The sequence below is a fragment of the Podarcis erhardii genome (genome assembly GCF_964252035.2).
Source record: "Podarcis erhardii genome assembly, chromosome: 12".
NCBI lineage: Eukaryota > Metazoa > Chordata > Lepidosauria > Squamata > Lacertidae > Podarcis > Podarcis erhardii.
Window position 1 is genome coordinate 37,422,832 of NC_138513.1, and position 25,872 is coordinate 37,448,703.

General features: G+C 44.6%; 1 protein-coding gene and 1 long non-coding RNA gene across 10 annotated transcripts in view; one reads left to right on the top strand and one right to left on the bottom strand.

Annotated features, from left to right (window-relative positions):
* LOC309325729 overlaps positions 1 to 16,249 on the bottom strand; it is a 101,865-nt gene extending 85,616 nt beyond the window's left edge. For all 8 annotated transcript variants that reach the window (XR_014149917.1, XR_014149918.1, XR_014149919.1 and 5 more), the window contains exon 1: positions 16,118 to 16,249. This is a non-coding gene — a long non-coding RNA (uncharacterized lncRNA). The remainder of the gene's footprint in view (positions 1 to 16,117) is intronic.
* LOC309325722 (uncharacterized protein) overlaps positions 633 to 25,872 on the top strand; it is a 107,055-nt gene continuing 81,815 nt past the window's right edge. For both annotated transcript variants that reach the window (XR_014149906.1, XM_081834022.1), the window contains exons 1-2: positions 633 to 896; positions 4,230 to 4,293. Coding sequence is in view for 1 of the 2 variants with exons in the window: in XM_081834022.1 (XP_081690148.1) it covers positions 880 to 896; positions 4,230 to 4,293 (81 nt within the window). In the remaining variant the exon portion in view is untranslated. The remainder of the gene's footprint in view (positions 897 to 4,229; positions 4,294 to 25,872) is intronic.

Genomic DNA, 25,872 nt, shown 5'->3' on the forward strand with positions numbered 1-25,872 from the left:
GCCCAGAACAGGTGTCAGTACCTGTGATTCCTGCTGGGGACCTGGCTGTAGACGATAATAATAATAATAATAATAATAATAATAATAATAATAATAATATTTTTACCCTGCCCATCTGGCAGGGTTGCCCCAGCCACTCAGGCCTTCCTCAGAGCCCCCCGCCAATACTTCTAGTGTATCTTCTTTTCCATCACTAGGCCTGACGCCAAATTCTTTCCAGTCAAACAGGCTTTGAATTCCCTCGCCAACAAAAGAAAGTCAAATTTGTCTGTTATAAGGAGCTGATGGGAAAAAAGGTAAAGGACCCCTGGGTGGTTAAGTCCAGTCAAAGACAACTATGGGGTTGCGGCGCACATCTTGCTTTCAGGCCAAGGGAGCTGGCGTTTGTCCACAGGCAGCTTTCCGGGTCATGTGGGCAGCAGGACTAAACCGCTTCTGGCACAACGGAACACTGTGACGGAAACCAGAGCACACGGAAACGCCATTTACCTTCTCGCCACAGCATTACCTATGTATCTACCTGTGCTGGTATGCTTTCGAACTGCTAGGTTGACAGGATGGAGCCGACGCACTGCACCGGAGCAACGATGTTTTGCACACCGATGGCGCCACTATTTTCACAAAGCGTCTCAATGGGTTATGCAGATACGGCAAGACCTAAGTAAGTTTGAGGACTGAAGGCTAATTTCAGAGAGACGTGAAGCTTAAGTGAATTCACTCAAAAAAATAATTAAAAAAAACTGGAGTGGACAAGATTATATGCATCATCCAGCAAGCTCTGGAGCTGACCTGGCTGCAACTATTGGTGACCGCTCTGCTTCCAGTTTCACTTTGTAAAGTTCAAAGGGATGGGATCTTCAGTCAGGACGCTGGAAAAATATGGAGTCTCCAAAACAGTGAGTGGCTACCTTAAAAAGGTGGGGGGACGGCAGACTAAGATACAGCAATAATCAACATATATGTATATTATTATGTATATGGGTGTACTTTGAAGAACATTAGGAAGAGGCCACATAGTTAAAGAGCAGCATCAAATATATTTTACCCTGCAGTGAAGAAGGACTAGTGGCAGCATCTAACATGGCAGCAGTAATAGATCATATATTTTCTACTTTAAAGAAAGAAAAAAGAAATATTGCTTCCCATATCACTCATTATCAATAGGGTCTCTGGCCCTATGATTGGCAGGAGAGGCTGCTGCCCAATTGGCATTGACCTGTGACAGGGCCTACTTTGGTGGCAGTTCCCTGTTTGCACTGTTGACTTTAAGGAGGAATTTTAAAACATCTCTGTTCACTCAGACGGTTGATGGCTGAAAGACAGTGGCCATGGCAACCTTGAAATTAGCTTCTGTGAGGGTACACAATTGCTTTTAAATGCTTTTGTAGTTAGTTTTTATTTCTTTTAAATATATATATTTTAATTGCAAATCGTATTGTTTTAATATTATTTATGTTTGCTGTGTCCTGACCTCCTTTGGGAGGAAGGGCGGGATAGAAATTTAATAATTCTAAAATTTGTGTATTACTTGAACTCTCATGCCTACTACCTGGTTACTATAATGGCATGCATCTAAAACAGGCATGTCCAAAGTCTGTTGATTTAATCCAGCCCCCGTGGCAGTGTATGTCCTGGGGTAAAATCCAAAAAAAAGCTTAACAACTTTGGTCGGCCCTCATGCATCTTCACTTCATCAAATCTGGCTCTCTTTGAAAAAAGTTTGGGCACCCCTGATCTAAAATGAAGCTTTTTATACTACCTAGGAACATCAATGCAAAACACTTGGACACGCAGTCCGCATGCCTTCTGTATTACAATATTGCCACAATGCACACATTATCCTACAGGACCGCAACTAGACAAAATGTGAAGTGCTTTGAACACTTGAACATGCTAGTGTGGTGTAGTGGTTAAGAGCGGTAGACTTGTAATCTGGGGAACCGGGTTCGCGTCTCTGCTCCTCCACATGCAGCTGCTGGGTGACCTTGGGCCAGTCACACTTCTTTGAAGTCTCTCAGCCCCACTCACCTCACAGAGTGTTTGTTGTGGTGGAGGAAGAGAAATGAGAATGTTAGCCGCTTTGAGACTCCTTCGGGTAGTGATAAAGCGGGATATCAAATCCAAACTCTTCTTCTTCTATACAAAAGTTATTGATGATGTTGTACAGAGGCCATTTGGCTCTGCCTGTACAAGTAACATCAACAGTCGTAGTACTAATAATTTATTGATGTGTGTAGTGCTTTCAAGTGTTCAAAGCAGCCCTGTAAAGCAAGTCAGTATTACTATCCACATGTCACAGGTGGGAGGGCCAAGACTGACAAGTCTGTGGCTTGCCTAAGCCCACCAAATGAGTTTATGGGCAAGGAGATGTTCAGAGCAAGGACTTCCCAATTCATTGCTCAGCCTCTTAGCTGCATTGCTATACCAGCTCAAATACAAGAACACTAAGCAAGATCACTTGCTGACATTTTAAATAAATAATAATAATTATAATAAATTTATTATTTGTACCTCGCCCATCTGGCTGGGTTTCCCCAGCCACTCTGGGCGGCTTCCAACAAAGATTAAAAATACATTAAAATGTCACACATTAAAAACTTCTCTGAACAGGGCTGCCTTCAGAGGTCTTCTAAATGTCAGGTAGTTGTTTATCTCTTTGACATCTGATGGGAGGGCGTTCCACAGGGTGGGTGCCACTACCGAGAAGGCCCTCTGCCTGGTTCCCTGTAGCTTTGCTTCTCGCAATGAGGGAACCGCCAGAAGGCCCTCAGTGCTGGATCTCAGCATCCGGGCAGAACGATGGGGCTGGAGACGCTCCTTCTATACACGCTTATTGGGCAGTAAGTTTCATTAAACAAAGTGAGGCTTCCTTCCAAGTAAACATAGGAGAAGGGTATAAATATTCAGAACTTTCCAGATGCAAAGGCAGGTAGAGTTTCTCTCAGTGAGTAGAGAGAAAAGGTCTATGTTGAGAAGACGTCTGGAGAATGTAAGATGGGATAAGTGTATATTTCTTCTACAAATCATGAAAAAATGGCTTTGAACGTATGAAACAGACCAATAAGCCATCTGTTCTGGTGTGCAGCAGTTCAGCAAGGTCCTCTAGCTGGAGAGTGAACCCAGGACCTCATGCAACAGGCAGATGTCCTGTATTTATTACTCAATAATATGTTTACCTTTGCCCAAAGCGCTGAAAGTGGCATACAGGGTTCTCTCCCCTATTTTATCCTCAAAACAACCATGTGATGCAGAGAAGGTTGAAAGAGAATGACTGGCCCCAGGTTACCAAGCGACCTTCGTGGCCCAGGGGAAATCTGTACCTGGCACATTCTCCACAGACCTAGTCTCTAACCACTATGCCATGCTGCATCTACCACTGAAATAGCCCCCCACCCCCCAATTTTATGGAGAAGGTAGCTTCAGCTATTAGGAGTAGTTCTAAGCAACAGACATTCATAAAGCTAAGACTATCCCTGTTAGCTTAAGGAGTATGTAATATAAACTGCTAAATGCCACAAGTGTATTTTTTTTGCTTGAGTATTTTGCTAGCGTCCTTGCATCTGGCTCTAACCCCAATACGATATGATAATCTTTATTGTCATTGTCCCACACAGAACAACGAAACTGAAAATCTACATCAGACATTCAGAAACCAATCAATACTAATGTTTTTTTGTCTAAATCAACACTGCTAGAGATCTTATTTTTCATGTAGCTGATTCCAGTACAGTGGTACCTCGGGTTATGTACTTAATTCGTTCCAGAGGTCTGTTCTTAACCTGAAACTGTTCTTAACCTGAAGCACCACTTTAGCTAATGGGGCCTCCTGCTGCCGCCGCGCCGCCGGAACCCAATTTCTGTTCTTATTCTGAAGCAAAGTTCTTAACCTGAAGCACTATTTCTGGGTTAGCTGAGTGTGTAACCTGAAGCGTATGTAACCCGAAGTACCACTGTACTACTTAATGGATAGCTATATTAGTGTTTTTAGCTTTATCTTAATTTGAAGTTGGCAGGGGGTGAGAAGTTTGCTCAACATTTCTAGAATACTTAGATATTTCCTTTATTTAAAAAATGGAAATGCTCTGATAACAAAAGCCTTAAGTTTTTTGACCCTGTCTGATGTACCAGACAGGAGCACATTTCTCAGAACAAATCTGGCATGCACATGCAGAAGATGTCCGAGGGGACCCTAATGCCTTCTCTAATTGATTGCCCTTTCATTTTTGCAGAACATTCAAAGAACAAATGAGTTCCTCTGCAGCACCAATCAACTCCAAGGAGGCGGACATCACAGTGAGTGTACATTGGTTATATGCACTGATGCTCCCATCAGGGTGGTCTTAAAACTGAAACTGCTTGAAGCAGACGATGAGCAAGGAAAGGAATATAGTCTAGGTACTCAGAGCTCCAATACCCTTAATGCTTCCAGGTCTAATCAGTGGGTGATTCCGTTGGGGATTCAATGCTACTCGCACATGCAGTTTTTGTGCAGCATCCATAGGTCATTGTCCTCATGGGGGGCGGGGAAGCTGCCCCATATTATTTTGCTGTTTTAGCTAGATTCACTGTTCCCGTGGAAAATCCGGCAAAGAAAAAAAAACCCACAGAAATGGTAAAACCAAATTTTAAATGGAGGAGGGAAATGAGGCAGTATTTTGATGATGATGCTGTGTATACACTGTGAACATACAAAGCAGCACCAAGCCCACAAGAAACCACTTCATGGAAGCACCCAGTGTTACAGATCAGCCGCTGCAATGGGCAGACTACTGAATGGACCCACTAAGGCAATTCTTGACAAGAAATGCACCAGTAAGAATACACACACACACACACTTGCACAAATCTTGATCCTTTTTTCCAATGGACAGTATTTTCATAAGAGGAACTGTTGGAAAGGTGTTTTATTCTATACAAAAATAAATATTAAGAATAAAATAAAACCCATTTTAAACAAACAGACATGCATACAGCTTTTTTAAAAAATAAAAAAGTTTTGTGAGACAAACACAAATGCAATTTGTATTGAAAAGAAGTTCAAGCAACTAAATGAGCAGAGTTTCATTAATACATTATCTGTTCTTATTTTATCTGTGTGCCGCCTTGAGTCCATGTTAGGGGGAAATACTATCTCTATCTATCTATCTATCTATCTATCTATCTATCTATCTATCTATCATAGTTATAGATTCTGAAACATATTCTGGACGTTTTAAGAACTGTGTAAAGAACACAACTGTAATGGTTCTAGGGGTTGCTCGTGCGTAAATCTGGCTGAGTTACCTGGGTGAACCCTTTCTGTCTGGACAGCCACTCACCCGTGGCTGTCTCAATCGCTGGCAGAATCCGTCAGTGGGCGTTTCTTGAACTTCTTCCAGCAAAGAAGCTCTTTGACGCCTAGTCTCCGCCTACCCTCCCTGCGCGGAAGCCTTCTGCGCAGGGAGGGTGTGGGCAGCGGAGGACCCGTGCTCTCCCCGCTGGTCTCCGGCGAGGAGTCATGGAGCCACCTCGCCGATTCCCCCATCTGCCCCCCTTCTCCACTAGTGTTACGCTGATTTCCTTCCCCAGAAGATGGGCTGCTTCTCTCCCTCCCGGTACGCTCTCCGGAATCCCTCTGGAGCCCTCCCTCTCCCTCTGGCTCCGATGGCAGTTCCCTGACAACAATGGACTCTTATTTAGAGCTCAGCACATTCTGCAATTTCACTGTAAAAGCACCATGCTACGTATGTGCTGGGCACATACCTATGCATCATGAAAAGCTCAGCATACGCATATTTGTAAGATGCAAGCTTCTAACCCTTGACTAGAGGGTGGTGGGTGAATTAGGGAGCTAGGCCACATTGCTCCAAACAATGGAGCATGCTTCTGTAGTTATCTTAAGGCTAACAGAGGCTTAAAAGCGTGTGTAAATGCCTGGTGAGGTCTCTGGTGGTGTGGTTAAGCAGATTTTCCAATGCTCAGGAGACAGAGTAGCAAAATTTTGCATTGGCGGATAATTTTAAATGGTTTATAATGTCTGGAGCAGGAATGGGAAGTCTGTGGCCCTTTAGGTGTCGCTGGACTACAAATTCCATCATTCCTAATATTTGCTGGCTGGCGCTGATAGGACTCAGAGTCCAACAACATTGTGAGGACCCTGACGAAGCAACTGTGCCATTTCTACATTTCTTCTGGGCAGCTATTTTAGGGGATTTTAAAGTGCGCCATCAACAAGCCAGACTCTTGCTTTTCTCTGTTCTCAGGCATGTACATCAAATTATGTTGCACAATGTACGCTGATGAGTTTTGTGAAGCATGGCGATTCCGTAATCCTGACAATAATGTTCTGCTAGTTCAACATTCTGAATTCCATTTGGGGTGGGCCAATGAGGAGCACATTATACCAGTGTCTTGGCTTCTGCAGTGAGTTCCCACGGCAATCTAATGCACAATCCAAAATGCTTAATAGCCTGAATCCTACATTTGATGGATTGATTGATTGATTGATTGATTGTCTCTCAATCCACTCTTCCACTGCATAGCAATGCCCAAAGCAGCTTACAACCTGCAAGATAATGCAATAAAATAAAACCAGCAGAAAAAAACCCTCACAAAATCTGGTTGACTATATCTAAAACATATCCTAACTAAGCCCAAAGGCTTGCTTTAAGTAGTTTTTGAATGGCAGTCTGAAATGCCATTAGAGAGAGAGCAAGGAAGATCTCTTCTGGCGTAGGTATACGTAGATGGGCGGGGTATAAATAATAAACTGAGAAAATTGAGAGGACAGAGTCTGGGCACCCTGTGGTGTATACCCAAAACTGAATTTGTAAGAAAACTCCAAGCATACTCTTGTGGCCAGAGCTGACGAGGTGCATGTGTATAATTTAGTAAGTGTTCCAAGAGCTACATTTGCATTCATATATCAGGACCATGTTTATTATTGTGTTGTTGCCGTTCAATAAAAGCCACCTTGGGACAGGCTAATCTGAAGGGGAGAAGTGGGGTGCTTGCACACATGAATATGCATAAGAACACCTAACTGTTTCCCAGTCACATCTCTACCAGAATCAGCCCTTCCCAAAGCGCCTCTTGTCTTTGTATTGTTGTTTTCTTAAAAAAAACATTTTTGGGCACTGTTCACTGAGCACTCATCCTGATTTATTTGTAGGGAGGTTAGATTACGTTGACTATTTAATGAGCATTCATCCTGTTTCGTCAGTGGGGAGGTTTGATGGTGTTGGCCAAGCAAATGTTATCTCACACTTTCCCATTGCTGGTCTGATGTTTAGGGAAAGTGGCTTTTTGTTGCACAAGACCTCCAAATTAACTTTAATTGTGCAACCTGAATTTGCTGGAACGGGACTGAATCCCACTCAAGAATAGCAGGAGAGTGGAAGCGCTCCTGGGCTTTGTTTGTTACCTGCTGTTAAGCACAATGTGTTTAACACCAGTTAAGCTGTTTTAGACAGCATCTTAAAAAGCAGAGACATCACCTTACCAACAAAGGTCCGTATAGTTAAAGCTATGGTTTTCCCAGTAGTGTTGTATGGAAGTGAGAGCTGGACCATAAAGAGGGCTGATCGCCGAAGAATTGATGCTTTTGAATTATGGTGCTGGAGGAGACTCTTGAGAGTCCCATGGACTGCAAGAAGATCAAACATATCCATTCTTAAGGAAATCAGCCCTGAGTGCTCACTGGAAGGACAGATCCTGAAGCTGAGGCTCCAATACTTTGGCCACCTCATGAGAAGAGAAGACTCCCTGGAAAAGACCCTGATGTTGGGAAAGATTGAGGGCACAAGAAGAAGGGGACGACAGAGGACAAGATGGTTGGACAGCGTTCTCGAAGCTACAAACATGAGTCTGACCAAACTGCGGGAGGCAGTGGAAGACAGGAGTGCCTGGCGTGTTCTGGTCCATGGGGTCACGAAGAGTCGGACACGACTAAACGACTAAACAACAACAAGCTGTTTTAGATTCTCTCAACAAATCCTGGGCATGGTAGTTTGGCGAGGGTGTCAAGAACACTAAAGATATTCCTGGCTTCCACACAGAACTACAGTTTGCAGGGATCCCTAGCAAGCGATACGACTGGTTGGACCATTTAAAATCTGTCATCAGTGGTGGATTTGGGGCTCTCAAATTTCAGTGGTGCCCTGCACAGCGCTAAAATTTGCCACCCATGTTTCTCGCGCTCCCTTCCACAGCACTGTTGTGGCGCCCCCTATAGCATGGTGCCCAGTGTGGCCGAACCAGTTGTGCTACCCTAAAACCGCCTCTGCTGTTATGTGGAAAAAGCCTTCTTTGTTTCTCTCCCTGTATTGAAGATGTTCCTTTCGCCTTTTACCTGTTATCTACTCACATTAGTAGTTTGGTGGTGTGAGTTGACTTTTGGGATTACAAAATCAGAGCATTAGAAAAAAGGGGGTCTTTCTCCTTTTGAGCTCTAAGTAGATAGTGAAAGTTCTTCATTTTAGAACAGTACCACTATGTTCTGTGAAGCTGTTAAGCCGCAGTATTAAAGGGGAAACGGCAATCCACAAAGTATTTGAGGAATTGCAGTTCCCCCCCCTAGTTAATTTAACTTCTGTTACACTGGCAGAACCAATTAAGATCTTTAAACAAAAACTGAATTTTTTAGAGGAATATCTCAAATATAAAGTCTGTGAAAATGTATGCCTTTTCTGTCCCAGAAGAGATCACAGAAGACTTTTACAAATACATATCGCAATAGACAATATCTAATTCTGAAGACATTCGCACATTACACTTAAATACATCTCCACCTTTTAAAATGGACAGCTCAAGTTTTCTGCAACTTTCTGGTACGGTTGTGTCACAGCCAGATCTCCTGGTGCCAATGCAGTGGTACCTTGGGTTAAGCACTTAATTCGTTCCGGAGGTCCGTTCTTAACCTGAAATTGTTCTTAACCTGAAGCACCACTTTAGCTAATGGGGCCTCCTGCTGCTGCCGCGCCGCAAGAGCACGATTTCTGTTCTCATCCTGAAGCAAAGTTCTTAACCCGAGGTAATATTTCTGTGTTAGCGGAGTCTGTAACCTGAAGTGTATGTAACCTGAAGCATATGTAACCCAAGGTTCCACTGTATTAATATGCCATTCCCCATTTCCATTTGAAAACACCAGTTAGCTGTGCGCTTCATTCATTTTCAGCATATGAAAAATTAAATCCCTGCAAACAAAACCATTAACAAATGAAATTCCTCAAAACTCCGAAGTTGGAAGTAACAGGATTAACAGGCATTGAATCAGAGTTTCAATTTTTTGCTTTGACAAGTCATGCTGAAGAGGGGAACTCAAGCAGCAAAATCCAAGGCAATACATTGATATCTTAGCACAGTGTACGGCAACAAAGAGATACATTAAATTTCTTCCCCTGCCTTTTAAAGGTCATGCAAAAATAATGGTTTGTAGACAAGAACTTCCATCTCAGCCATTTTACCAGACAAAAGGCAGAGAGCTGAATACTGCATTGGGCCCCACCCAGCTCTGCCTATAACCGTTTTCTATTTTGTAACATTAATGCATTACAGCTTCTCAACCGATTTTTCATTTGTGCGCAGCTTTTTAGCATATCTACACACACACACACACCACTTGTAACGCAATCGTGCACACCAATAAAAAGCATAAAAATTGCAAAGAGAGGGCATTGCTTCTCATTTTTCAACATGCAAGGTAAAAAAAAAAATGTCACTATAAATTTATCTTAGTTAAACAGTCTTGTGGCGCAATCCTGTGCACATCGACTCAGAAGTAATTAAGTCCAAATGCCTGCAGCGATCCTACGCAATGGTACCGGGGTAAGTGCCATCAAACTTAACAGGGCTTGTTTCCGAGTAGAAACCTAGGTTCTGTGGAAGTCACCATTAGAAAATACTAAGCTAGCTATCGTCTAAACAATTTTCAAGCAGTTTTTAAAAAGGCCTGGAAGTAAATTAAAAATAATACAGCAGTTACATTGTGAAGGTTTTGTTGCTGTTCTCCCACAGTACATCAGGTGCATTAGTTTCTTTCAGCATGAGTAGGCATTTATAACAATCGGAAGGAAGCAAGATGTGTCTGCTTTGAATCCTATTATACCACTTAATATAATAAGTCATATAACACAGACCATTGTGGGCAATGAAAAGGACGGGTATGTTGACACTGATTATTTCCTTTCCTAACCCTATACATGAAGAAATGCAACTATGTATGTTCCAATTTAAAAATACAAGGCATGCGCAGAAAGGGGGGGGGGAATCAAGTAGTCGGCGCAAACACATCGGCCTTATCATTGCTATTTAATCAGGTGACATCCTCACAGGGGAAAAAAGTCTTAATAATTTTTGAGTTGTTTTTATTAGAGGTAATTAAAATAAGATCCATTGATCTTTGCCTCCTGCAAGCTGAAAAAACCGCTAACAGCAGCAGATAATGGGTGTGAAAACCTAAAGTAGTTTAAATTAAATGTAACATATGCACTCAAGACAATTTCCCAAAGACAATAAAAATTCTCCTGGGTTGTTCCCCCCCCCCCCCCAGCTATAGATCCAGGTCTGACATTCCAATAATTGCCTAGTTTTGGGAAAGTGAAGCACCGTGTACACATTTATGCACTACTTGTGATTAACCACTAGAATAAGAGTTCCACCATAACAGTGTTACACTCCTGTAAGAAAAAGCATGTGATTTACAAAAATTGCATACCACTTAATAAAAAAGCCTCTGTACGTGGTTTCCATTTTTAAATAAAACACCTCAATAATTTTCCCTAAAAACTAGATAAAAACCAAGACAAAGCAGAGCAAAACAACATATCACAAATGAAACAGATTAATGTAAAACAAACAACCCAAAAAACAACAAGCCAGAGGCCGATCATGCAGTTGACAGACTTGGGTCATAATGTAATTTGAACAGACACAACTCACATATGGCTCTCTCTGTTTAAAACAGTGATGGGAAAGAGCAGCTCAAATATCCCTGGGAATGGTAGTTTTGTGAAAGGCACCATTACTGTATAAAATTGTCCGCAGCTCACCAGGATTTCTTCAAACTTCTTCAGAGAAAGCCATGGCAGTTAAACTTGCATAAAGCCAGAATGAAGTTGCAGTGTAGATGCGGCCATCCATTCTCGCTGCAATCCTAATCCCACACTAGCCTATGACTTTAGCAAAACTGATCACATATATATATCCTGTACATGGATTCATGACAGGTGCTGGAGTGTTCATTTGGATTGCAGACACAACTCCATATGCTCACCTCAGATAACCTGCAGGCACATTTGGAATTTGGAGAAAGTGCCAGGGGTAACAACCCTCCAAGCTGACCTTTCTTCCCCCAGACAAGCAGAGCGATTTTTTCCATGTGGTCTGGGTAAAAGCGAGATGCAGTAGAATTGAAATGGGTCATGTTAAATGAGCCTTGCGCCTTGTGTTGTACGGACTGCACAACAGAAAAACGACAGATCCAGTACTTGCCAGCACCATCCCTCAGTCTCTAAAGATCACAGATTACCCTTGCCAGGTCCATAAAGGAAGTGAGGAGAGGCTGGCATCCAAACATAAATGAAGGGGGGAAAGGGGCCTTCTCAGCCTTCTAAGAAACATCACTAGTAATCTTGCATAAACAGGTATTAGTGGGCACACCTGTGCCTGCAGGTGCCATGTTGGCAACCCTCACTGTAACACAGTGCAGCAGATTTTCATGTTTTTCATTCAGACATCCACCCTGCCAGGGATGTCAACTTGAATAAAATATTGGGGAGGGGGCTAGGTCAGCCCCACCCCACATAATCGATCACATGGCATGGCACATGCACACCATTTGAATGGCAATGCACATTAACTTTGGGGGCGGCCCCCTCAAATATTTTATGGGGGTGGCTGAAAGGCCCTCGGACCCTAGGAGTTGGCTGCTATGCCCCCCACCATGAGATATGCCTGACTGGGATCCAAAAGGACAATACAACTAGCTGTGAGCACCCAAGGAGCCTACTGGCATTTCTCAAAAAGCAACACACACACACACAAATATTAATGGCACATAGCAACCTGCTTTTAAAAGGAGTTCCTGATATAACATGCAAGCCTTCTGTTAAAAAATAAAATAAAATAAAACCCATAAGTTAAAAGGAGCAATCTGGATGCCAGTCATCATCCATAAAGATTAAAAAGCCAGCTTTGAAAATAAGCCCACAAGAGCCACTGACTAGCCCATGAAAGCAAGCAAGCCACAAGAACAAAAAGGACACTATGCCTGACTGCATATACTTGTGTGAAGAGCAACCCTATGCATTTTGATGTCCATTGAGTTAAATGGGACTTTCTTGGGAGTAACCGTGAATGGAACTGCAGCCCTATTCACACACCAATGCAACATGCGGTATGTGTTCCTCGCACCCTGACAACTCTCCAATTTTTACTCATCAGAGGAACCAGGCAAGTGTCTATAGAGCAGGTGTGGGGTAAACTTTGGCCCTCCAGATGTTGCTGAACTACAACTCCCATCAGCCCCAGCAAGCAGAGCTAACGGCCAGAGGCCAAAGTGGAAAGAGGCCAACACATTCAACTCTTGCCTTTGCATGAGAGGACATGTTCAAGCCCCGCAAAAACCAGAGGTTCCTACACTTACTCAGTCCCCATCTTTCCATCCATCCAAGCAACAGGCATCGCAGCAGATATAGGGCACATTCCAGCCAAGCAAAAGCACTCAAGGAGGCCATTGGCCCAGGCTTTAAAGGCAGATTTGAACAACTGTTGCTTTTTATTTTCAAAGGAAGAAAGGCCATTGTTTCTTTGACCCAGCATGCCTTGCTGCAACCAGTGGTCTTTTGCGCCAGGCACAATCTACTTTAATTAAGTCTGCAAAAAATGGCTCCTCCATTTTGTCTCAAGGCTGGTAGCTGAATGCAGATTTGGGCTTCCAACAAGCCTAGCAACATCTCTCCCCCCCACCCTGCTCAATCTTATTGCTTAACATCTAAACTGAAGATTCCCAGTCACTTAAAAGCTTGGCCACCACCTTGTGATTTTTGGATGGTCCTAATAAAGGCATTATTGTTTTGCTATCCAAATTTGGAACTTGTGTGTTTGCTTCCCCAGTGTTAGAGGGGGAGCTTAAATCCCATCAGCACAGATTATTAACAGTTCTTGTAGGCTTCCGGAAAAGCTAGCAGGATTTCACATCGCTTTGCACGGCTAGTTTCTCTTAACAAATGCTCTCCGTGCCGAGCCAAAGCTTAGTTAATATAAAATTATAGGAGACAAGCTCAATTTCTGTACTGCCACAATTCAATTGCACCAAGAACTTCAGTTCTTGGATTTGCTGTGTCAGTTTGAAAAGCTAATTGTTTATTCTGCTTGAATGGCCATTTAGCAATAAGGTGGGTGTTCTGGAATGCTCCAGTCCGAAATCCTATGCACATATTTGCGAGACAACTTGAGGAGCCATTTTGTTCTGGAACATTCTTAGGCAGGTATTACAGGGCAGAAGTTAATCATTTTGACACCAGCGTTCTTAAGGCACTTTTAATGCACATGTTGTCAAGCATCTTGTATCCATCACACTTCTAATTATCCCTCAGGTGGCAGCTGGTTTCCCCCCACAACCAAATGTTTTCTCCTCTGTTTTATATCAACGCTTAAAATTGACAGTTTTGGACTCTCCATTCACAGCATATCTTTCAATACCCTTTAATGCACAAACTCTGCAAGGAATTATATCCGAAATTACATTATTAAAGAACACTGTAGTATTGAGAGCCTGCAGAAAATTAAATCCTGACAAACAAAGCTTCTGCTTCTGCTTTTGCCAAGTGAATTCTGAGAACTTCCTGTCCTCCCCAAAGGAACAAAAAAGACAAATGCTGAGAATTCTAGCTAAAGCTAACCATGATGCAGGCTGTAACTGACTAATACCTGTTTTTTCCACATGGTACCCATTCCTTTCAGTGCACCAGAGTCCGCTATATACCCCACATTCTAAAAAGGAGCTCTAGTGGCAGGGAATAATTATGATTGTATGTAGCCGCTTAGGTTTTTAACTGCCTGATCCTAAACATTTACAAAGCGTTAGACCCACTGTGTTTAGCAAGGCTTGCTCCCAAGCAAGTCCCCAGTTACAAGGCCATAATAAAAGTTCAGTTTTATCATCTCAATGCAGGATTGGAGAGAGACAGAGAGAGAGAGAGATCTACTGTGATATTTTATCAGTATCACCCATTGAAATAGACTCTCTCCAAAATTAACTTGGTCAAATGGTCCTTACAGGTTCAACCCACACGCATTAGCTTATCTGAATCTCTGTCTCATTCAGTTCTCCATCCATGCCTAGATTTTGAAAATATTACAGGAACGTATAATTGTAGTTCCCACTGCGGTCAACAGAATTCTCAGTTTTACTAGCCTCTGAATAATCTCCTTCCTCTGCCCCAAACATCGCACACCACTCAAATAGCTTACCTTAACTCCGCTAAGAATTAAACATAAGTGATTCCTCTTTTAGTAACATATCCTACAAATCAGAACCCGGTTAATGAATGTCTCTTTGCTACCCAGTGATCATTGTCAAAGTAAGCTCAAGCCTTTTAAGTTTCTTCTGCTCTGTATTTTTTCCTACAATGCCCACCATCATAAATACACGTCCAAAAATGTCACCATTCTATGGCTTTAGTGTGGTTTTCTACACAGCTGAACAGAATTTAGGGGTCATTCTGCGCCACTCCTTCTCCAAGTTTCCACAGGGTATCCATTTTCATCATTAGTGGCAGGGAGGGGGGAGAAGTAACTTGATGAAAGGAAATGTTTTTGCTTAACCAAGGACAAACTTGAGTCTCTGAGAAGGACATATTCACTGGGCGTTACCTCGACATACTGGTTTGTTCCACACCTGCCAATTTTGCTGGCAAAAAGTACAGTCTTTGGCTATCTCTAGCTTCACTGTGGAGCCAGCAATTGTGCAGTCCAGACAGAGCAATCACGATATACAATATTGGCAAAAAGTCTCGCTGACACACCCATTCTTGCACATCCCTGGAATTTCACCCATTCCCCTGGCAGATATGGCTTTCGAAACAGATTAATAACCAAACTGTCAACCCTTAATAAGAGTTTCCTTAGCCAAAAAGTAAGCATCCTGATGTAACCTGGTCTTTTTAAATCTATAACTTTCAGCACAATCCAATACAAATCTACTCAACGTAACTTTCACTGAATTCAATGGGGGTTATTTCCAAATAACAAGGCTAGGGCTGTAGCCTCAAGCTAGGAAACAAGCCCCATTGAGCTCAGAGGGATATATTCTGAATAGATACATATTGGATCGCATAGTTAGTACTCCCTGGTGCCTCCTTAGTCATAATTCATCTTAACTGCCTAATTCCACCCCCACCCTGCATTTGAAAGCTCTCCTGTTTCGGTTCCATCTGTATTTCTCATTTTTTTGACACACACAGTTCTGTAGCATATGAAAAAACCCAATTGCCCATATCTGGCCTCATTATGAGGGGAATATTTCCTCCTTCCATTTCCTAAACACAGAGATCAATATGTTAATAAAAAACCAATTATGATTTTGTAAAAAGGTCAAGTAATCCTAAAAATGCATGTGCTACACACTAGGCAGGCAAGGGGGGGGGGGGGACGGACACACACATATCCATGTACGTAAATGTTTTTGTTTCATGTGGTTAGAGCGATGAAACATCCCTCTCCATTTTTAAATATCGTGTGACAATAAAGTTCTACAACCAAGCCGCTCACATTTGCTTTCCTGTGACATTTAGCAAACAAAGGTCTATCTTTCTAAAAACAAAAACCAATATTTTTGTTTAAAATAATAATAATCTAAAGATCTCGTGGCTTCTGTAGGATGCTGTTCAGCAGCGCAACATACCATCTTTTATCTTCCCATATATCCTTTGAGCCAAGCACCCCGTTCCCCAAAGCCACGCTCGTTTCAGGAGCCTTGCGCCACCCTCCGCAAAAACCAAGCTCGTAACCCAACGGGAAAGCCCTGCAAGAAATGGGCCAGGGCAGTGCATCTTTCACCTGCCCGCCGCGGAGAAGGCAAGCAGAGGTCTCTCTTCCCCTCGCAGCACCAAGAGAAGCTGCCGCTGGACCGACTCACCTGTTCATGAAGGCGGTGGCTGCACAGCTACCGGGATCTCCCTCTCTCCGCCGCCGGCGCCCGCAGCTTCTGAGGCTTAGCGGCCACAGATCGCGCAGGGGAGGGGCTGCGGTGTCACATACCAGACACTACCATTCCCTCCTTACTTATGGGGGGGGGAGCGAGGGGCGGCGCGCCTGGCGATCAGGTGACAACAGCACTGCGCCCTACACTGCAGTGCCGGGTGGTTCCCCCGACGTGGGGGGGGGCGGGGGCGGGAGGAGGAGGAGGAAAAAGAACACTCAGCTCCGCCGCGTTCGGCATTGGAACTCCCCGGGTTTATTAGCATTCCAGAACAGGGAGGGCGGCGGCGGCGGCGGTGGCAGCAGCTGCACGTGACTGCGCCTCTGCCCGCTTGGCTGCCTCTCCCAGGCGATTTGCGTGGATTCCGGCTCCTTCCATTGATCGGCCGCCTCTCGCTTTTCCCGTATATATATATATCCTTTCGCGCATGGTGGGGGAGGCGGGGTGGGGGGTGGGGTGAGCCCGGGATTCGGATGCCATTGGAAGACGGGTGGCGATCCTTGCTGGCTGCACAGCTCTCCCTCTCTGCGGGCAAACGGCGGCGTCTCCGTCAGGGAGAAAGGCCCAGATTTTCTATATATTATTTTTTTAAAAAAGTATGGGGTGGGGTGGGAGGACCGCATGACGCGCGCGTGCCGGGGAAGGCTACCCGAGACGCGTGTCAGGTTCCCTCCCCTCCTCCCTTTCCGTTGAACATCTTGCAAGACGTTGCAGACTCTCCCCCACGCCCGTCTACCAGGGTTTTGTTTTTTAAAACATCATCGTTAATTTGTATGCGATTTGCCCAAATAGGTGGCCTGGAAAGCTCAACCACGTAGGCTGGGGGAGGGGGAAGCCGGTTTTGACAGCAGTTGCGGGGGTGCGTGTGTTCCTTCCTACTTGAGCCACTTGTCGGCTGCATGGAAGTGGGCGTGGTCCCGATGCTTTAAAAACCAGCTCCCCCACCCCCCAACATATTTAATATCTTTAAATCGTAGTTCTAATCGGGAGACTGCGAAGTTCGTAATGCACACACTTACTTAGGAGTAAGCCTCCTTGAATTGAACGGGGGCTTGCTTCCGAGTAGGCGCGCGTAGCTCGGGGTTGCATATCTCTACTTGATGGGAGAAATGTGCTTTCCGAGCGCGCTGTGCTGCCCTCCTTGGTCGCAGCGAAGACGAACCAGCGATTGGGAAACATCCATTTCCCAGCATTGCGCATTAGATTGGTTTAGTTGCAGCGGTTGTGCCAGAAGCAGCAGAGCTATCAAACCACTGGCAGTGGCTGGAGTTGAAAATTGCATTTAAAAATCGTTAGTATAATTTGCTCTTATTTCCTGTGCTTGCACAGCAAGAGGTCCTAAGGAGTACAAAAGTGATAATTATTTCTGCAAATCCATATGCTGCCTTCTTTCATCTTTCCAGTATGTCAGACCCCATACACAAGGTTCTGCTGTTCCCTCCCTCACCTTGGAGTACAAAAGGCAAATTCAGAAATGATGGGCAGAAGTCATGTTCACACCATAGGTTCTTTATTGGCAAGGATGTTTTTCTGTCTTGATTTCAGTCGAGAGAATGTGACTCTAATAATGCCTCACCCGAAGATAAATAAACAGGTTTATCATTGCAGTTTGGAAGGCAATTGATTTCCTACACAATTATAAAGAACAATGCAACTCTAGCGGGTGCGGTTAATGGCATCTAGTAGATGGCTGTCATTTTTGAGATCTCTGATCTCTCCACTCACCAAGCCCGATCCATTGTGTATGGGGAAATTAATTTCTTTTCCATTTTGGTATTTTAAATAAGACTAATCATATGCAGAGAGTGCTTTTCTGCTCGGAAGGTTGAGCCTTTGGCCTTTAATGTGTGTGGTAATAAAACTCCGAAGGCTTAGTGTACAAGCTGTCAATTGTGAGACCTGGGTGAGGCAACGGTGACAACAATCAGCAGTGATGGTAATGCACTCTGCACATACTCATCCACTTTTCATTATTCCATCACATGCTCCAGGGCTGGGCCAGGCTATTGCAAATGGGCTCTGGGGCTTTGACCCGGCTCAGATTGTTCCCTGTGGCAAGCATGATGATGATAACACAATATTCATTCTGATTCCACACAATGTAATGCATATGTGGATACTGGCAAAGGAAACCAGGTGTACATTTGCAAAGCTAGGCAGGGTCCGCTAGGGTTTCTTTTTACTGGTTTTAACACCAGGCACTGCACCGTGATTCAGAACCTTGCCTTTAGGCATCGTGGCCCCATTCACATAACAAAATGTGGGTTCTAGAATGTGGAGAAAGCAGGCTGCCAAATAATGGCTGGATACCATGCCCGTTTAACTATCTTCAGGGAGACTTATCCCAGGAAAGTGTGCATAAGTGCACAGTGCAATCCTCTACCTGCCTAGCCTACGCAGGAGAAAGCCCTGTTGAGTTCCATGGGATTGACTTCCAGCTATTACTTAGGACTGCAACTTGGAATTGTCATTCCGAAAACGTTGCAGTTGAAATGCCACGTGGTCCCGTCTTATCTACAGTTCCCCGAAGGCCCTGCTAGCAACGACGATGGCGATGCAGCAGCAGCAGACATACAAATCAAATGCAAAGGAGGCGGAGGGCCGAATCGCTTGGACCTTCGGGTGGCATCTTTTCAGCCGACCCCAAGACAAGCTGGGCCTGCCGGGTGGAGGCCCGGAGGCGCCCACGTGGCGGTGCGCATCGCTGGGGCCTGCGACAAGGCTTCCTTCTGTGGGTGGGTGGGTGTATGCATGCGTGCGTCTGCCGGCGTCGTTTTCAAACTGCCCAGGATGGTCAATCGAGCGAGGAGGAAGTGTGAAACAAATGGCAAAGATCTGTCATTGCTCCGCACGCCCTGCGGCCTTTCCGTTTATTAGATTAACCCTCCCCACCCCCCCTTCTCCGGTCCGGCGCGCGCGGCCTCCGCTGGAGAGGTTGCAGAGTGTGTCTCCATCCGGCATATCCTTTGCAAAACGCTTCCGCTGGGTTTGCAGCTGAGCTGCCCCCCCCCCAGCCAACTTGGGGATAGTGGGGGGTGGAGAGAGAGAGAGAGAGAGAGAGAGAGAAAAGGCACAGATCGACGGACCTGATAGAAGACTCGTCGCTCCCCCTCTGGAGCGCGGAAGGCCTAAGTGAGCGCACGCTGGCGCCGCGCGACGAAGGCGCACAGTTATAAAGGTCACGTTAAAACAATTGGAGCTGGCGGTGCAAGGAGGGATACGGTGAACGCCTGACTTGGAGCGCGCATGCTGGGGTGCGGGGTGGGACGGGTGCGCGCTTGACTATTAATCATCCGTAAAGATAATTGCTTTTCCTATCTGAAGAAAATGCAGCCTCTGAGCCCTATATGGCATTAAACCTGCGTTCCCCCTCTTTGTCTTCCTCGTGGAAAAGAAATTGGACGCTGCAAAAATACGTCTCCTGACGCTGAATTTTAATACCCGGTGTATCAGTCACACGTCCTCCATTTGCGCCAATGTATAAATACCATGACTTGTATATTAATGCTTTTATCAATATGTTCTTGTTGTTCGCTTTTAATGGGACCAGCATGTCAATGGCCGGTAAAGCTCTTCTTCAGACCAATTAAAAGCACCCCGGATTGGATGATTATGTTAGTACTTGGTGTGGGGCGATCGATATTTAATTGCTTAAGCAAATAACAACAGTCTTTTTTTTCATGCTGAACATATAGCAGGGGGGTGTAATGACTTTTTGCCCCTGCTGCCTAGATGTTTATGGGGGACGCATCTCTTTTCTGCTTCCGCAAAATGGAGCCGCCACCGAGCACGCAAATTGCGAGAAAAGTTTCTGCGCGATCTGGGAGGCGCGGCCCATGATCCTCGTGGGACTTTTTTTTACTGTGTGGAAAAGGCCAAGCAAGCGAGAACATGAGCTGCACACGTAGGAGGAGAAACCAGCGGGCCGTCCTGAGTCGAGTCTCTTTTAAACCAAGGGGAATTGTGCAAGAGCGCCGCCGTTTATTTCAGTGGGGTGGGGGCTTGCGCGGGAGAACTTCCCGCTGCATTTAGGCGGATGATCCTGTATCTTTGTACGTCCGTCCATCCGTGCTCAAAAAAACGAGGAAAGGCATTTGCCATTTTATTGTATAATATAATTATATCTATATCTACCTACCTATCTAAAACAACTACACAGACACACAATGACCGCGGTGAGATCTTGTTTCAAAAAACCACGTTGGTGTTTTCAAGATTCCGTTAGAATATACTGAAGGAAAATAGGAGTTTAGAGTATGGCTGGACTTACTTCCGTTTTAAATGAAATCAATACGTGATGACGAGTCAACATTATTAGTGATTGAGGCCAGTTCCTAATCAGAAGTAAACACTGACCGACGAATCAATAAAGGGGACTTTTAGAGAAATTCCGAAACCTCAGCAGCTATTAAAGAGACTTTTAGAAAACTAGCAAATTCGAGACTATTGACCGTCAGTATATTTCGGAACAATTGTTTTTAATAATAGCAACTTAACCTTCGCGCTACATAAGTAAAAATCAAAATATTTTTATCTTGATTAATAAAAAGGAACGCATAGAAATAGTACAGATAGCCAACATATGAGAAGCCTTTGTTTGGGTGACTGATGTAAGATTAAAAATAAATACGTGCAGGGACATAACCCAACACTGTAGCTAGTAGTAAATCCCAAAACGACCCAGATATCTGAAAATTGTAGTTCGTTTCGACAGCATTGGGCTGAAAACAAATACTCAGAGCTAAGTGTTTCTGATCAATGAAGGCATCACGTTCTAGCTTCGTTCTGATCTCTGAATGACAGCAGAGATTGGGTTTGGCCATACTACTTGGATAAATTGGGGCTGCAAATTCCCCCGCTTTCCACATAAAGTTCAAAAACAAGACAGGCAGAAGTCCAAGGGGAACCACAACATGCTGGTTCAGGCATATATTGATGTGATCTGATTGGGTTGGATCCTGGAAGGGCCAGCTGGCGAGAAACGAACGCGCGGGCGTGTTACAGTATTTGCAAAGAAAAGTATGCGTGGCAATACCTAGTACAGTATCGCCCGATCAATCAATCACTTTATAATCCGTTCGTGCAGAGATGGGCACAAGCCTATTTCCCCACCTTTTTGAAAGGAGAGAATCCATTAGTTAATAATACTGTACCAGTAATAACGCTAAAATTATTTTTTCCCTCCCCGAAAACGCCCAGACTCACTTTGAACCGCACCTTCATCTTACGTGTTATATATTCAGGGTGTTTTAGTTAGTTTGTTTTTAAGAAAAATGAAACGATTCTGTTCAAAGCAGCGAGAAAGCGTCGCATTGCTTAAATGGGGGCGGTTATAAGCCATCAAATCTGATGGCAACAAATCTTTAAAACAAACCATCCAGTCTCAAAATGCCAGTCATTGAAAAAACAAGACTACCGAGGTTTTGCAATCCGATACACGCAGTGAATGACCTGCAGAGTCCTTTCCTCTGCTTTGTTTTGTTTTATAGCAGCTACACAGTTTGGTCTATTAATTTTAAACGCTAACAGTGTGCAGGCAAGTATTTTGCTTCATTCTACACTAAATCCATGCCTTGTTCTGATGGTGCCGATTGCTTAAATGCGCTTTTTTAAAGGATCGTTTCCAGCAGGCAAAGCAAAGTGTTGCATCCCCCCCCCCCCGTCCGCCTTCTTTCAGAGCAAACGTTCTGCAGTAGGATGCTATTGTGTTACTTTTTTTATTATCGTTGAAGCGCTAGTAAACCTCGCGCCTCGCCTGCTTGCCTTGTGCTAGAGCCACGCCCAGGCAGCCCTCGAAAGGCGCATGGAAAGGCGTCACCAAAACCCCAAACCCGCCCAGTCGCAGGCGTTTGAAGTGCGATGGGGACATGAGTCCTGTAAAAGAATCCTCATCAAAACAGACCCTCCAAGTCTCTGCTCTCCGGATCTGTCCGGATGAAGGGGGTAGGACTCCTCCGCACCCCCCTCCCCGAAAACTTTTTACTACCACTTGCCGCTTTCAAGTCAAGCCCTTTTGATGTTCAAACGCCCAATTTGCACCTCCTCGGCTTAGACAGAGGAGTTCCTCCACCCCACCTCCGCTTTTTATTAGAAATGCAGTCAGATCGTGATAGGATTTATTATTTGAGCTGTTTTCAGGCTATGTGACTTGAGAGGAGATACGATAGCCAACTTCAAATATGGCAAGGGCCGTCAAGTCGAAGATGGAGCAAGCTTGTTTTCTCCTGCTCTGGAAGGTAGGACTCAAACCAACGCAGTCAAGTTGCAAGATAGGAGATTCCGACAAAACATCATGAAGAACTATGTGGGCAGTAAGAGCTGTTGGTCAGTGGGAACAGCTCAAATCTCCCTTGGGAGATTGTGGACTTTTCCTTCCTTGGAGTTTTTAAGCAGAGGTTGGGTGGCCATCTCTCATGGATGCTTCAGCTGAGATTCCTGCATTGCAGGGGGTTCAACTCTTGGGGGTCCCTTCCAACTCTACAATTCTATGATGGACAGGAGCCACCAAATCATTTGAAGAGAAAAAGAATGGAGGAGAGGAGGGAAGTATGTGGCGCTGAAAGAGAGAATGTGAGAAAAGTCCACACCACTCATAGGAAAAGAGGCAGGGGAATTCTGGTGTGCGTTGATGCAACATCTTTCTGAATACTGATGTTCTTGGGTGCCATCAGTGCCCTGTTCCAAGGTCCTCAATTTGCAGAGTGCAGTCAGTGGGTAAGGTTGCACTCCAGTGCGAGGTAGAAGTAAATCTCATTCAGTGGAGCTTGCTTCTGCGTATAGGTACGTAGGTTAGATAGAATAAGGCTGCATGCATGGGATGGATCAAATAGAGTAGCATTTGTTGTATTAGTCCATAGACCATAGCAGAAGGCTGCCTGGGAACTCTGATTCAAATCCCACTGGCAGGACTATCCCAAACATGTCTACTCAGAAACAAATCCCATTGAGTTCATTGGGGCTTACTCCCAGCTAAGTGAATATAATACTCCAGCTTCTGTAATGAACTCACTAGGTGGCCTCAGACAAAGCCACTACCTGGGAAGGACCATAGCTCAGTGGTAAAGCACCCGGTTTGCATGCAGAAGGTCCCAGGTTCAATTCCTGGTGTCCCCAGGTAGGCTGGGAGAGACTCCTGTCTGAAACCCTGGCAGAGAGATGCTGCCAGTCAGTGTTGACAATATTGAACTAGATGAGCCAATGGAATGACTAAGGAAGATTCCTATATTCCCAACTCTTCACACGGCTGGGATGTTGTACAAAGCAGCGAGTGAGGGGAGTGTGGGGAAAGCACAACAGCCAGGCTGGAGTCATGGGGTCTGCATTTGAACTCAAGTTGGGAGATTGCAAAGCAAAGGAAATACTGCTAGATGTTTGCAGGTATCAGGTTACAGCGAGGATTCTGGGAGGAAGCAGCAATATCTGATCCCCGTTTTTAAAAACCATTAAAAAAAGACCAGCTGTAACTCAGACCTGTCTCATGTGGGTGGGATAACCAGTTTCCACTACAAAGGAATTCTGGGTTGTCCTCAGTTGATATTTTCACTGGTGACCTCTTAATTTCCTTTCCCATCTTATTCCAATTAGGATCAAAATCAGTCTTCTTACTTCATACAGAGCCATGCTTTTGTCATTAGCAGCTACAATATCACGCTATTAATGGGAGCCGCCACCCCCCCCCCCATGACCACAGCAATTTTCACCAGCAGATGACTGCTAAGGGAGTAAATGACCAAAAAGGTTTTCCAGTAAGACTGATGAAGAATCAAATTACCAGCTCTATTATTTCACTCATGTTATCAATTTCTGCAGCTGAAGAGTAGCTTTAATTGCCAGCCGTGAAACTAGACAGGAATGCTGTGTGCCTGTATGTGGGGAACAAGAACAAATGTCTTGGTTTCTAGCATCGCAAGCGAAGCCTTGCCAGACTAGCCTTCTCTGCTAAAATTTAATTTACTAGACAGAGAAAATGCAGTTGGATTCAGCTTTAGAATTCAGCAAGGCATTCAGCCTAGCTCTGCTTGTCTGTCTCCTTGAATTAAAAGTAATTGCTATTAAGATGGAAATACAGTTGGCTTAAAAAACACACACACCAAAATACCCTACCATTGGCTGACAACCACTGATTGTCAGAAAAGAGCTCTCCAGCAAGATTCTGCAGAAATGAGATCCAAACTTTGTACTCTTTTAATTAGGAAGGAGTATATCTGTCAGGTTCCTGCCCTCCCAAGATCTGCTGACCACTGCCCCATGTGGTGAGTTACAGTGGTGCATGTTCTCAGAGAAGTGTAAGGAACTGCTAACCACTGCCCAATGTGGCAATGTCACTATAGTTTCTCAGGCAAGGACCTTCCAGATTGACTCTGCCCAGGCTGGCTCTTCTCCTCCTGAGTGGGAAGGATTACAAGATCCTCCTTCTGCTTTGCTTGAACAACAAGCTAGCAACAACCTGAGCTCCTGCCTGTCTCTTGTTTCTGGCTTTGCTCTAAGGTTATGACTCAAGTCTTGTTCTACCGATTCCGCATTCTAATTTTGCCTCCGTTTGGATTGTTCTTTGGGCCTGACTCCAAATTCCTGGCTCTAAGCTTGCTTCAGGTGGCCCAAGAGCAGGGTCCTTTATAATACAGGATTGTCCCATATTTCGAGGCAAAATCCTGTATTGATACAGATTTGTCTTGTATTTCAGGTCTTCTCTCTCTTGCACCTTTTGTCAAAAGGGCACAAACTTGTTTGCAATGTGGCAGATCTTAGGATCCAGTCCACACTCCAGCGCACATGATGTAGCACATATGCATCTGGGAAGGCATCTGAATGTGCAGCCGAATGCAGATAATATTTCTCAGCACTTCATTGTCCTGCTGTCTGAGGCAAGATTGCTTCAGCAACAGCGCTCTCCCCTCCTGTCATTTCCAGCAAACGGTATTCAGACTGCCTCTGACAGCAGAAGTTCCTACCAGCCAAGCGCTCGTCGTCTTCCACCTTGGCCCTTGCTAATTTGTTTGGAGTCCTGTACAAACCCTAATATTGCAACCTTGAAGAGTATAAATGAGTACTGGATTCTAAGCACCAAAGCAGTAGTTTAATTGGTGTGGGATTTTATTTCCTGGGGGGCGGGTAGGGGAATTACATGCAGGGCTCACAGCACCCATGACCTTTACAATAGATAAGGTTGCCTTTACAGCCTTCTCAGAGAATCACTTTGAACATTACTTTTTAAAACGTGCACTGTCAGTGTAAACAAAACACATTGGCCTGCACCTCAAAATGGGAAGTGTGAATGCAGCAATTAGGTATATTATACAAGTAAGTGAACTACGCATGCAGCAAAATGAGCTGGTGGGATCCTGAGGTGCAAAAGAACTGTACTCCTACAGAGTACAGAGGATCTACTATGAAACTAATGAAGCTTAAACTTCAGGGGCCCTAATCCTGGAAGGGACCCAGAAGCAAATTTAGTCCCCATTGCTTAAAAATTGGGGGTCTAGTAGACCCAATTTGAGTCTCACTGCAGTGGTACCTCGGGTTAAGTACTTAATTCGTTCCGGAGGTCCGTTCTTAACCTGAAAATGTTCTTAACCTGAAGCACCACTTTAGCTAATGGGGCCTCCTGCTGCTGCTGCGCCGCTGGAGCACGATTTCTGTTCTCATCCTGAAGCAGAGTTCTTAACCTGAAGCAATATTTCTGGGTTAGCGGA